At 46.5% G+C, this 14271-nt stretch overlaps 1 protein-coding gene across 1 annotated transcript in view; it reads right to left on the bottom strand.

Annotated features, from left to right (window-relative positions):
• Positions 1–14271, bottom strand: part of LOC106613471 (C3 and PZP-like alpha-2-macroglobulin domain-containing protein 8) — a 43816-nt gene that overhangs the window by 24273 nt on the left and 5272 nt on the right. The window contains exons 5-24 of the mRNA XM_045687515.1: positions 12186–12238; positions 11637–11654; positions 10834–10888; positions 10640–10753; positions 10349–10433; positions 10106–10214; positions 9755–9982; positions 9449–9619; positions 8970–9098; positions 8584–8776; positions 8194–8369; positions 5746–5895; positions 5483–5644; positions 5250–5392; positions 4910–4972; positions 3523–3754; positions 2765–2918; positions 1561–1700; positions 1384–1435; positions 731–1029 (exon numbers count right to left, since the gene is read on the bottom strand). Of these exons, the coding sequence (XP_045543471.1) occupies positions 731–1029; positions 1384–1435; positions 1561–1700; positions 2765–2918; positions 3523–3754; positions 4910–4972; positions 5250–5392; positions 5483–5644; positions 5746–5895; positions 8194–8369; positions 8584–8776; positions 8970–9098; positions 9449–9619; positions 9755–9982; positions 10106–10214; positions 10349–10433; positions 10640–10753; positions 10834–10888; positions 11637–11654; positions 12186–12238 (2726 nt within the window). The remainder of the gene's footprint in view (positions 1–730; positions 1030–1383; positions 1436–1560; positions 1701–2764; positions 2919–3522; positions 3755–4909; positions 4973–5249; positions 5393–5482; positions 5645–5745; positions 5896–8193; positions 8370–8583; positions 8777–8969; positions 9099–9448; positions 9620–9754; positions 9983–10105; positions 10215–10348; positions 10434–10639; positions 10754–10833; positions 10889–11636; positions 11655–12185; positions 12239–14271) is intronic.

Here is a 14271-nt window from a genome sequence, read left to right as displayed (position 1 = left end):
CCTGTGGCTTAAAGTCAATAGTAAAATACTGGAAACCAATAAGATACTACTTAAAAAGCCGTTTGGGTTGCTTTTGCATTTCAAATCCTAGGCACACATAAAGTACATTTCCAAGAGTTGGCAACAGCAGTCTGCATCACCTTTTTCCTACATCCACTCAATCCGTAGTTCCAAATGAACAGATGGCACCATGGGTATTTCTAGGCATTTTGTAATCACATTAAACCAAAGACCATGCAGAGCTGAAAATGAAATGCAATCAGTCACTAGAAAAATAAATGAATCTTATTGGGCCATACTGGGTTCTAGTGCAAGGTTTTAATTGCTCCCTTTGGTGAATGGTACGAGGCTAATGCAGGGTTCAGGCCCGTGTGCCAGGCAGCGCCATGCGGACGCCACAGATCACAGAGTGTCCAGCCCATTAAGCGTGACCTCACAGGCATGTCATTAAAAGTGGCGCCAGTCCTCTTGACTACACAGCCCCTGTGCCTGCCCAGTCAAACACTCCCTCTCTAACTTACTACCCCAACTCACTACTATACTCTACCTCAAGCCCTGACTTGCTGACTGACTGAGTGACTGTCTGAGTGACTGACTGGGGCTCTATGTTGGAGATGCCACAGTGGATCTGTATAGGATTCATATGAGGACACAAATCCCAGAACTCATTAAATAGAATAGATGCTACAATAAACAAGAGAACTAGGCATGACCACCCCCCTCCTCTCACCTGCACCACGCCACCCTTCCAGCTGACCCAGAAGCTGCGGAACTCATCCCAGGAGAGGATGCCCGGGGTGGGGGAGCTGACCACTGGTTCACCCATCTTGCCCAGAGAGATCCAAGAGCGGGTGTTCTGTCTGCCCCCCAGTACAATCTCCACCATCTCAGCACAGTCGTGGGGGCTGGGTGAGAGGGCAAAATGGGCATCGTTGTGGGTCTTCACTGCCACCTCAAAGTGAGTCATCTTGGCCGGCTTCTTCACGTACTGGTACTCATACTTGTTGGGTGTGGAGATGTGGATTCGCTCTGAGAATGGAAATGTCAGATTCACATTCAATTGTGGCCCAGTGCAGAAAATAAACCAGACTGTAGAGGCAGAAAGGTATTGGGTAACACTTAAAATGTATTTGCTCTTATACCCATGTAGTACTACAGTACAACATATATCAAATCAATTTGTATTGGTCACATACACATAGTGCTTTTAGTTCCGACAGTGCAGTAATATCTAACAAGTAATTTAACAATTCCACAACAACTACCTTATACACACAAATGTAAAGGGATGGAATAAGAATATGTACATATAAATATATGGATGATTGATGGCCGAGCGGCATAGGCAAGATGCAATAGTCGCGCATATAACTGTATACTGACCGTTGGGGCAGAAGAAGACACTGTAGGTGTACTGTCTGGGCAGGCCCTCTGGCTGTAGGGGGAGAAACAACATGTTAGAGCTGACATCACTCTCTCTAATGACAGTACATGGTACAGCAAGCATCTGCTCCCCATCTCAGCTCTCTCCCCAGGCAGTCTCTCCCCCATTTCTCATACCTCCACCAGGACACTCCTTCGGACATAGTCAAGGCCAATGGGGGTCCTCCGGTCCTCCAGGTCATCTATGTTTTTGCCTGTTTTAGTTGACTGGAGTCCATCTAAGCAGCAGCCCGGCTCACTATAGGCAATGGCCCGTGCTACGGCAGGAAAAACAGAGACATACTTCACCTCACCATACTGTATATCAGGATGGGTTTTTTGCTTGTAAGTTCCCACTAAGTAGGACTTTTATTGCATACATTTTAAGTAAAAATGTACTGTATACAATAAACCAAACAAGCAGCCAAAAGACTATCCCGTGAAGAATGCTATTTGAAGAAAACATAGTTATGTTAATGAAATAGTTTTGTAATACATCTATCAACAACACAATCCCACATTGCCCAACAACACAAATCATGGTTGTCAAAGAACATGTAGTTCCCTTTGCAGAGGAGCACATTGGAGATGTGGCTGTGTGCCAATGTGTTCTCTTTGTATGTGTGTAGTGAAAGGGAAAGACTAGGGGCCAGGGGAGAGAGAGAGCCGTGGGGGGCTCATTGACCACCAGTGACCTGAAAACTCATCAACATGCCACTGAGTGTCAGTGCAAGGCCCCGGCTGCTCCCCTGCTGGTGGCCTGCTTTGTACCTTTGATGGGACTGTTTGTATCGCTGGATGACCAGATCACATAAAGGCGTCAGCATGCTTCAGTTTGGCTGGTGGCTAGGCGAACCGAACGAGTGTGCTCGCACACTCCCTTAAAAGACCTTTGCGAGAAAAAAGCGGCAATAGTACTCATTGTCCAATTTGAGAGGCCGTAGCCAGTATACATTTCCTCAAAATAGTCCAATTAATCTACGATAACTCAAGAAGTTTGACGTTTTTGCAGAGGAAATCTTAGTCGCGCAATTTTACATCTAACTAAGATGTTTGGTGCAGTACTTCGCAATGTCGTCATAATATATGCACAAACTCTTCCGAACTGTTTCGTCTGGGAAGAATGCGGACGCCTTAAGCGTCAGGTCTTTTAGCAGCATGGAACCTCTTGGGCATACCATACCAACCTGCAATATCCTATCAATCAAATCCCAAACTTCAAGAGTTACTAGCAATACGCTTACAACATCAGAAAACTGAGGATTTCCGGAACCGTAAGAACTATGAGAGAACTTGGAACTCTTCCCCAGGGGTTCCCCAGTAACTGACTAGATGGAATAACCTGTGATGTTGGCCGCTCCCAGCTCAGTGAAGGACAGCACTATGGATGTGGGTGTGGCCTCTCCAGGAGCCACACATTTCTTCCTGGTCAGGTGATGCTTCCCAGGGTGACCCACAAACTTGATGCCTTTGGGAACGGTGACTTTGACATAAACCTGAGCAAGATGGAGAGAGAGGGAGACACACACACACACACACACACACAGGAAGGCCCTGCATTAGCGCAACAGATATGGATTTCTTCTGACAAGACATGATTGCGTCATATCTGCTCTCCGTTTCGTCCCTTCATGTAGCGTGACCTCCTCAAAGCTCTTAAAGTATTTTGGGGAATTTCGAATCACATTGCACATTTTCCATGCTGACTGACTCATGGCTCTAAGGCTCCCTGAAGGATTAAGTTCCACCCATCGTCCAAATTTCGCAGAGGGCTCGGTAATGCAGTCAGATTGTTTCACTGTTCTTTATCCACACGCTAGAAGTCGTAAATAACTTTGCAGGAAATATAAGAATCACATGTTTTCAGGCAGACATCAAAGGCAGGGCTCCATTGGCTTACAGAATCACCTAACATGACATTAAAGCACACCATGCATAGCCCTTCAACAGGCTCATCTGCCAACATCATGATGTCATCTCTGTAAACAGGAGGATGGACACACTTATGGTCATCTTAGGACCAGATTTCTCTACTCCAAGCGTACATATTTCCTTGTGGTGGTCATGGTTTAGGATCCACCCCTTCTTTCGCCCCCTCACCTCTGCGCAGGTAGACAGGTAGTTGTAAACAGTCAGCGGTACTTTGGTCTGCTCCCCACGTATCACACCGTAGGGGAGGGTGAAGTCTACGAAGAAGGGCTTGAAGGTACGAAGCTCCGCACTCTTGGCAAGGCCCAGCCCCTTCTCCTCTGACAAGCCAATGGCCTCTGTCACCCAGGTGGTAATGGAGTCTGGAACGTCCAATCGTAACTCAGCTTCACCGGTGACATCACTGCCAAAACAGATTTGGGTGGAACATTTTTACTCAAAAGCTAATGCACCATTCCAACAAACAATGTTCTCTAATCATGACCCCATAGAAAACACTGTTTCAGACTAATGTTTGGAACAAGACCACGTTATGGGAATGAAGGGGATTGATCTAATATGTGTCTCATCTGGGAAACACCTATAACTAAGTAATATTCTGCCCATAACACATTGCAATACATAGGTGTGAAAAACAGGCAGGTGTTCAGTAAAGCTGTAAATTAGTGAGATCATTGTTGGCTACCAATACTGACGTTGGTTTTGGCCGGCTTTCACAGGGCATAATAGGCGTTCTCGGAAATTACTAACGCACTGCCTTTTGATCAAAGTCAACCCAAAATTACTTTGATACACTCAATAAGGGAAATCAAAGCGTTGGATTGAATAGGAAATTAGGCAGAACATAACTCTGCCCAAAGGAATCAAGCATATGGAAATCTATGGCCAGTTCATTTATATTGGCTGGAAATGAATGGCAGGAGCTGTTGAGAAAGCCGACGTGTGTTCCAAGACAACCCTGCTTAAATGGGCCACATTCACACCCACTGGGAGAAAGTGCAGTGGTGAAATATCCCCCTCTCAAATATGTGCTCCCTTACCCCTCCCACTCCTCCATCCTCACAGATCTGGAACACCACCAAATCCCAATTAAATACCCACAATCTGATGCAGCTGAGACCATCTCCACCCACTTTCTCAAACACACACACACACACACACAACAAATGCATTCAGACACACAGGTGTCATACCCATAGGGGGCACAGGGGCACGTGCCATCCTCAGATTTGACCCAAAAAGTATATGTATATATATTTAATTTTTTTCTTTTGTTGTCATTTCTCTGTAATACTACAAGCCACCTAGCAATTTTATGAAGTTGGCTTTAAGCTAGCTCAGATAGGTTCCCAATCTCCAAAACCCATTCCAAGAAGCCATTTCAAGTTAGAGTAGCTAGCTTGTCTAACTATCTTAGCTGGTATGCCTGCTGGCAAGGTTGGGAGACTTTAGAAAAACAAGCAATTAATAAATAAGACTTACATTCCTTTCAATCTTTTACCCAGACTCATACACACAGACACGCACGCACACACAGACGATGTGGGTGTTCCTGTACCTGACATTGACGCAGTGCCACACCCACGTCTCAGGGAAGAATGTCCGTCTGCGCTTCTCGGCTCTGCAACCAAAACAACACAACCTGACATCAATAAAGGCCTTCCATTATGGATCTGGATGCAATAACCTGTAATTGGAAAATGGATTGTTTTTAAACCCACGCTGACATTTAAAGCACATGTGTGTAATGTTCATCTCAAGGGTGAAGTCATTTGAAGAGTAAAGTCCTAAATATTTATGGTCCCAATCCCAACAGTCCAGTTTCTTGTTCAGAATAGTGGGCACATTGACAAGTTCTAATGGGCAAAAACCTGGCGTTATACTGTATGTGTAGCTACCTGGGCACAGTGCGCGAGTGCATGGCTGCCACCAGTGTGGATGTGTGAGGCTGAAAGGCAGGAACGGCCTCGTCTGTGTACATCCCTCCAGTCTGTCTGTGGTTCAGGGTCACCATGTCAGTCATCACCACGAGACCAGTCTCCTTTTACACATCACAGACACACATTGTAAAAACGCTAGACTTAGGATCTTATGCTACGCCTAATGACTGGTGATTGGGCGTTGTTCTCACCGTGAAGGCGAAGCGGGCATCTTTAGTGATGTCCCAGTGCCAGGGGAACACTGAAGAACGCCTCCGTCGCTTAGACGACAGCCCCGGCCACCAGAAGTGCCCGTCGTCTTTGGGGACTCCAAAGCCATCGGACACATCAAAGTCTGCCAGTTCTTTAAACACCTACAGAACAGTGGACATGGATGGCTTACATTATTATCCTGTTCGAATGTAGTTAAGTGGTACTAAAGATTAGAAACAAGGTAAGATGGAGGGAGACAAACCTTGTCTGGACTGAGCTGGAAGTCTGGCTTGAGAAGGTAGAGGCTCTTGTCCACAGTGGCGACACACACGCAGGAGCCCTTCTCACCAGTGACACGCATACTGATAGGGTCACCTGGCATCGACTCATTGGTAGACAGAGAGACAGACACCTACAGACAAACAAAGATACAGATGAGAGTTCCTGTGAGACCCATAGCCATGATGATGTATTTATGGTCAGGAGTCAACAGTTAAACGCAAGGCCTGAAGATGGACAATGACAGCTCTAAACTTTAGCCCTTTATGTGTTCCGCTGACCTCCTTTTTCCAGCTCCTAACCTAACCCCTCATCATCCTGCCTGTCATGACCCCGCATGCGTGCACACGCGCGCACACACACACACACACACACACACACACACACACACACACACACACACACACACACACACACACACAGTCTCTGTCTAATCATGTCCATGCAGGTAGACACACACACACACACACACACACACACACACACACACACACACACACACACACACACACACACACACACACACACACACACACACACACACACACACACACACACACACACACACAGTCTCTGTCTAATCATGTCCATGCAGGTAGTCACACACACACCTCCCTACCTCATTGATTGCATACCAGGGAGCAGTAAATACTTCAGGGAAGGAGTTAACCCAGCCGGCCTAATGCAGCCAACAACTGGGGAGCTCATGGGCCAATACAGCTGGTTGTTTACAGGGACTCACTGGCACTAGCATGAGACTTCAGTCAACTACACACAAACAGTGGGTAATGTCTCAGTCATCCCAAACTAGGGCTGCGCGATATTCCAAATGCCTGTATCGCAAGAATCAAGGTTTTGTTATTTTCCGTTTTTATGAGCGTTTATGTTCCGCTTGTTCTCATGTTGTCTTTTTGGTCTCCTCTTGTCTCTTTCCCGCCTTCTGTGCTGTGTGCAACTTCACATTTACACCAGAGATCTGTATATAATGACGAGATTCTCATGTCTCCGCCCTAACAATTGGAGTCGTTGTCCCAAAGGCAGGAAGGCAGGTGACAAGCTTAGGTCCAAAATAAACCCATAGAAACACATTGGGCATATTTTGGACAGATTTTGGCAAGAGTGAAACCTCTTGCTTCGCCTCTTCCTTCTGCTTACGCTTACACACACGCACACACACACACCAAGCCCCTCTCCTGCCACTCACAACAACAAAGATGAGAGATCACTTCTTCCTCTCTGACAAGCGGTTTCAACTCGCTATTTGCATTTGATGTTTGGTCCAACAGAATTGGTCACATGGACACCGAAACACATTGAGGCATTTTATTGTAACAGAGGAGAAGTTAACCCTTTTTATGTCTCAACTACTCAAATTGCATGCAAAACAGACACTACTAAAAGAGGAGTATTGATGCACATTGGTTCTGGAAAATGAATGCTCAGTTTGTCGCGCGCCATTGCAGTACCACTATAGCAGCATTTCTGCCAAAGACTGTTATACTAGCTGTCTAGTCTGTGTTTTATAAATGTGCAATACGTATAAAAAGATGCATTTCTATAAGAAATTGGCAACTCGTTCTCATTCTGAGAAATAAGGTAGGCCACTTGATTTCAACATCTGAACAAAGTGGACAGGCTAGCATTCTGTTCCAACAGCTGGAGACACACTGTTCTACCTTGTCAGCTAGCAACTAGATCCAAGTCGGCTAAACTTCAAATAGAAATATTAGCTGGATACTCACTAGCACGTGGGCTTGTGCTTGAGATATTTTTTATGAGACCTGTGTTAATTTTCTATAATGCCTGTTTCAAGAAGTTAGTCATTATTAGTGAATGTGCATTATGCATGGTTCAGGTTAAATTGGTAACAAAAAGGGCCTTTTCATAGACTGACCTGAATGCCAGATCACTGATTATTGGAAAAAAAGCATATATTTTAAATAATGAAAGAATTAGTGGGTCTTATGGTTTTGTAAGGCTTATATTTAGTTTAGGTATCATTTCACAAGCCCTGAATTAATTTGATTATTGCTGACTGTTTGACATGCAGTGTATTTTACCTTTAATTGTACAGCAAAACATATTTTTTGAAAAATAAAAATAAAATCAATAATCGAGATAGGTTGCCAGTCTGTTTCTGCTTTAGCCAACTCCTTTGTTGTCTGGCATGAGTTGGCTAAATCAGGGACAAACTGGCAACCATGATAGACCTACCTATCATTCTTACAGCTACTGTATGTACAGGTAGGACTGTACGTACAGGTAGGACTGTGTGTACAGGTAGGACTGTGTGTACAGGTAGGACTGTGTGTACAGGTAGGACTGTGTGTACAGGTAGGACTGTGTGTACAGGTAGGACTGTGTGTACAGGTAGGACTGTGTGTACAGTGCACAGATGCAAGGACTCAGAGAGGGACGTCCTGTACGGTACCTGGTTCTCAAAGCTGGGCTGTACAGGGATCTGTAGACTGTCAGTGACGCCCTCTCCATTCTCTTTCACATAGTAGACCAGGAGGCGGCTGAGGGGCGCCATGGAGTGGGTCACTGGGAAACGCAGCACCATCATACAGCTGTCTGTCTCACCCTGCGGGGAGGAGGCTGCCGGACCTAGAGGGCATGGGAAGAGAAAGAGAGGGTAAAGGGAGAGAGGAGACAAGGGGTGGAAGAGACAGAGAGGGGGGATTCAGAGCTAAATATGTACAGAGTTTGACCAACTGTCCTCTATGCATTCTTAGCAGAATGCATTGAAACGTTTGGTGCAAACATGGTGTCCATTGGTCAAAATCCTCCGCTCTTCATTATGAGACTCTATAGTACTAACCAGAGCCACTGGGTGGCGTGGTGGTGTGGATGTTCTTGTCAAAGGTGACCGCTGCCCTCTTGCTTCTGTGGGCTGTAGCGTTGGGCTGCTGCTGGCCGGACTGGACGATGTTTCCTCTGGAGGCGATCTCATAGTGGAGGGTGAAGTTACAGGGACAGGTGGACTTCAAAGTGACCTCAGCCTCTTGACCGATCTAAACACACAAAAACACACACCACTATTACCCTAGGGACATCATAAGGATCATAATAGTATTAGAAGTACCATGTGATTACTGTTTACATACAGTCTGTATATGATATGTGGCCCATGTCTCAACGATGGTGTTGGAGACCTGATGATCTGTAATGCCAGTAAAGTAATGATAAGTCGAGTGGAGTGCCTACCTTGAGAGGAGCGCTGAGGCTCTGGATCTGAATGTGACACTTGCTGGGGGAGTACCAGCTGCTGATGGACAGGTAGCTGGGGAGGTACTGGTCTCCAGCTGGACGGCCATCTATGGCTGTCACCTTGGTCTGGGGCACAACACACAACAGGATTTAACCCACCAATACATCCCACTCTCTGGACTATGATGACATCAAGCAAAATCCTATCAAACAAAATCCTGATAGCTCGGGTTTTATGAATAGCTCTTATGAGAAGCTAACTAAGCTCTAACCATGTCCACCTCCACCTCTCCCTCTATTTCCACTCCCTCTATCTCTCCACCTCTGCCTCTATCTCTCCCTCTCTCGCTCCACCTCTCCCTCTCTCACGCCACCCCTTCCCCCCATCTCTCCAATAGCCGCTATCTGTCCACCTTCCTCTATTTGTCCTCCTCCCTCCATCTCTCCACATCTCTCCACCTCCATGGTCCACTGACCTCCAGCCAGACGTACTGGGCAGAGTTGGGAATGGAGGGGATCTCAAACGTGGCCTGGCCATCCCTGGACGTCAGCACGCTGGTGTACACGTTGTCCTTAGGGGTCAGCTCCGCCTTCACACGCACCCGCACCCCATCTGCTGGGCTACCGTCAGGGTAAGTTACCTCTACCTGGGGGACAAGGGGACAGACAGTCAGGTCTCTCGCATTGAGACGCATAAGTGAACGCACGTCTTGTACAGTCCAGCTTCCCTTGATAGAGGCCATGTGAAGTCAATCATATGAATACCTTTGGCTGTCTCTTACCTTTCCCTTGTAGGGAAGGCCAGGCTTGAACTGTTTGCGAGTGTCCTTTGAGTATTTGATGTCGATAAGCTGCTTGTGAACTGGGGTTGAATCATCGAACATGGTTTGTCGCCCTCCGTCCTTGCTGGTCACTGACACCCACATGTTCACCGTGCCCCGGAAATGATCAGCCACATCCAGGGGCATCATGTCTTTGACACACAGGCTGAAGGTCGCTGAGCCTTTGATCTAATAATAGTGGAGGAAACAGACAGACTGTTAAATATCTGAAATGAATCCTAAAAGGGTTAAATGTGATTCCATTTTCCTGATAGTTTTAGATTCTTCAGCACTGCAGCAGGGTTCACTCACCTCCATGGTCTTGACCACAGGATGGCCCACCTCATGCCGGTAGTACCCAACTCCATTCACTGTCATGTTCACTGTCATCTTCCCGGTCACTGGCTTCCCAAAGACATATCTAAAGACAGAAAAGTAGTTTGTGTTTTAACAAGAGTAGAGGTGCTACTTTGCCTCTCTAATATTCAAAGAACAATATGTGTTAGGAAATCACATTGAGCATGTTGAAGTGAATGATGTGAGTCAGTCACTCACCTGGCCCTCACAGTGGCCTGTTCACACATGTTGAGGTCCTGGATGTACTGTGGAGGGTCTATCACCAGCTCAAACTTGGGCATCACTGTGTGGAGCAGGGGGAGAGGAGTCCACATTATGCAAAGAGAGGCATGACAACTGTACAGTCCCAGTTCAAACCTAGAAATACCACCTCAAACAGAAGGGTCTTTGAACGTATCTATGTTATGTAATCATGCTGGAGTTCCAAAACCTTTCAACCCAAACCACATCCCAATCTGGATAAATGGTCACGCTCAGTTATCAACTCACCATACTTCTGCACTTCAAAGGACTTGTTGTAGGTGTGTCCCTGCATCTCTACAAAGATGAACCACTCTCCAAACACGGGCTGGTCTGAGAGAGGGAAACTCATGTTGACGACCCCTGAGGAGAAAAGCAGGGGTAAAAAAACAGTGTTTTTGACTCAGTCAACATCACATGATAACATAGGGAGTTTCTCTCACCGCAGCAGAGGGGTTTAAGCCCTTTCCACTGGATCATCCGAGATCCTCTTGGGTCCTGCAATCCAGAGTATGAATACACAGCTGATCAAGAGATTCTACTTTCATCAAAACAAGCATCAATCTGTTTCTCCCTACGTGAAAGCTGTGGGGGATTGCCCTAAAACAGCATGAACTTACATAAGTACTCATGAGTGAAGTTATGTAACGGTTATGTAAATACATATATTGGGGATACCTCTCCATGTCCCCCACTCCTACAGTAAGCTACTTCTTACTGGCCTGGCTCTGACTCTAGGAGAAAGACTAACACTAACTGCTGTCAATCAGGTAATTAAAGCTACTCTCACAGAAACTCCCCTACCCAGAAGGCCGCTGGTCTGCTGGCTGCAGGTGACAGAATAACACAACAGCTACACAGTTATTCTTAGCGCCTGAGCTGAGTTCATTTATACAACAACTTCTACTGGAATCTTAACACCAAGTAGCATATTTACACTACAAAGCCACCGCAGACAGAGCACTGGAGGACATGAGATGGACGGAGAGTGGGGGAGAGAGAGAAGGAGAGCGATTGAGGAGCTAGTAACAGCAGGGGAGAGCAGCTGAGTCAAAGAGAGCAGTTCCTTTCATGTTCAGTGTTAGGTTGGTCTGCTTCAGGGTCCAGGCTGGGGCTCAGAGCACAGGCCTGTTATCAAAGTGAGCCCTTCCCTGCCCTGTAATCTTCTGCCTGGGGTTGGGACACTAAACCCCCAGTGTCCGTGGCCCTCCCTCCCGGCCCAAGTGGTCCTTCTCCATCCACTCACCACAACGTAGGCTTCAATCTGCAACCAGGGTAAGAAGATGGAAAAAAAGAGTCAAGGTTGGCACACACATTAGACAAACTGCACAGCCACATGGTAAAATATCTCCTCCCCCTCCAACAATCATCCATCTGTGAGTGTGATCGTTAGCCATTGCCAGCAGCAGACCTTTATAGCTCTAGCCATCAATAAACACACTGTCTACACAGTGGCAATGGTATATTTGGAGCCATTTCAAAAATTCCAACAGAAATGACAAGGTTTGTGGAGGTAAATAGGTTACTGTATATTTAGTACACTCAGGCCAGGTTTCCCCCACTTCACTCCCCTCTGAGGGGTTCTTGGAAAAAAGAAGTGTGTAAAACTAGCATGATGCCGCCACCCTTCATTTGAAGCCGGTACACATCAAAAGAGAGGAGGCCAGCTGCTTGGCATCAAGGCCCACTGACACACATTAGGTCAACACACCTGATTCTCATAATTCATATCCCATCCATTTCCTGTAAGTGGGTGTGATGTCTTGGCTTTGATGTGAGAGACTGGTTGCATTACCTTGTCATTGGCCGGCCTCAGATCCGGAGTGACAGAGTACACGTTGATGAGCACTGGATTGAGAGAGGAACAGATTATTACCCACTTTAATGCATTTGTTTTATGTAGAGTGGAATAGACAATCCATGTCATTAGCTTTTCTCCTGGGCTGCTATTAAGACATAATGGCCTATGAGTAAATCTATCTACTGTAGAAGGTTTATGCCAATGGCTGATACTAAATTCAAAATGGAATTCAAAAAATGTAGAACCAGGAACAGATATAGCCCTTGGTTCACTCCAGACTTGACTGCCCTTGACCAGCACAAAAACACCCTGTGGCGTACTGCACTAGCATCAAATAGCCCCCGTGATATGCAACTTTTCAGGGAAGTTAGGAACCAATATACACAGGCAGTTATAAAAGCTAAGGCTAGCTTTTTTAACAGAAATTTGCATCCTGTAGCACAAACTCAAAAAGGTTCTGGGACACTGTAAAGTCCATGGAGAATAAGAGCACCTCCTCCCAGCTGCCCACTGCACTGAGGCTAGGAAACACTGTCACCACCGATAAATCCACTATAATTGAGAATTTCAATAAGCATTTTTCTACGGCTGGCCATGCTTTCCACCTGTCTACCCCTACCCCGGTCAACTGCCCTGCACCCCCCACAGCAACTCGCCCAAGCCTCCCCCATTTCTCCTTCCCCCAAATCCAAATAGCTGATGTTCTGAAAGAGCTGCAAAATCTGGACCCCTACAAATCAGCTGGGCTAGACAATCTGGACCCTCTCTTTCTAAAATGATCTGCAAAGAATTGTTGCAACCCCTATTACTAGCCTGTTCAACCTCTCTTTAGTATCGTCTGAGATCCCCAAAGATTGGAAAGCTGCCTCTTCAAAGGGGGAGACACTCTAGACCCAAACTGCTACAGACCTATATCTATCCTACCCTGCCTTTCTAAGGTCCTCGAAAGCCAAGTTAACAAACAGATCACCGACCATTTCGAATCCCACCATACCTTCTCCGCTATGCAATCTGGTTTCCGAGCTGGTCATGGGTGCACCTCAGCCACGCTCAAGGTCCTAAACGATATCATAACTGCCATCGATAAGAGACAATACTGTGCAGTCGTATTCATCGACCTGGCCAAGGCTTTCGACTCTGTCAATCACCACATTCTTATCGGCAGACTCAACAGCCTTGGTTTCTCAAATGACTGCCTTGCCTGGTTCACCAACTACTTCTCTGATAGAGTTCAGTGTGTCAAATAGGAGGGCCTGTTGTCGGGACCTCTGGCAGTCTCTATGGGGGGTGCCACAGGGTTCAATTCTCGGGCCGACTCTTTTCTCTGTATACATCAATGATGTCGCTCTTGCTGCTGGTGATTCTCTGATCCACCACTACGCAGACGACACCATTCTGTATACTTCTGGCCCTTTTTTGGATACTGTGCTAACTAACCTCCAGACGCACTTCAATGCCATACAACTCTCCTTCCGTGGCCTCCAACTGCAAGTAAAACTAATGCATGCTTTTCAACCAACCGCTGCCCGCACCTGCCCGCCCGTCCAGCATCACTACTCTGGACGGTTCTGACATAGAATATGTGGACAACAACAAATACCTAGGTGTCTGGTTAGACTGTAAACTCTCCTTCCAGACCTACATTAAGCATCTCCAATCCAAAATTAAATCTAGAATCGGCATCCTATTTCGCAAAACAAAGCATCCTTCACTAATGCTGCCAACCACGTAAAACTGACTATCCTTCCGATCCTCGACTTCGGCGATGTCATTTACAAAATAGCCACCAACACTCTACTCAACAAATTGGATGCAGTCTATCACAGTGCCATCCGTTTTGTCACCAAAGCCCCATATACTACCCACCACTGCGACCTGTACGCTCTTGTTGGCTGGCCCTCGCTTCATACTCGTCGCCAAACCCACTGGCTCCAGGTCATCTACAAGTCTTTGCTAGGTAAAGCCCCGCCTTATCTCAATTCACTGGTCACCATAGCAGCAACCACCTGCAACACGTGCTCCAGCAGGTATATTTCACTGGTCACCCCCAAAGCCAATTCCTCCTTTGGCCGCCTTTCCT

This window comes from Salmo salar, chromosome ssa10 (assembly GCF_905237065.1).
Source record: "Salmo salar chromosome ssa10, Ssal_v3.1, whole genome shotgun sequence".
Classification (NCBI taxonomy): Eukaryota; Metazoa; Chordata; class Actinopteri; order Salmoniformes; family Salmonidae; genus Salmo; species Salmo salar.
Note: the sequence above shows the minus strand (reverse complement) of the source record. Positions and strands in the feature narration are given on the sequence as shown.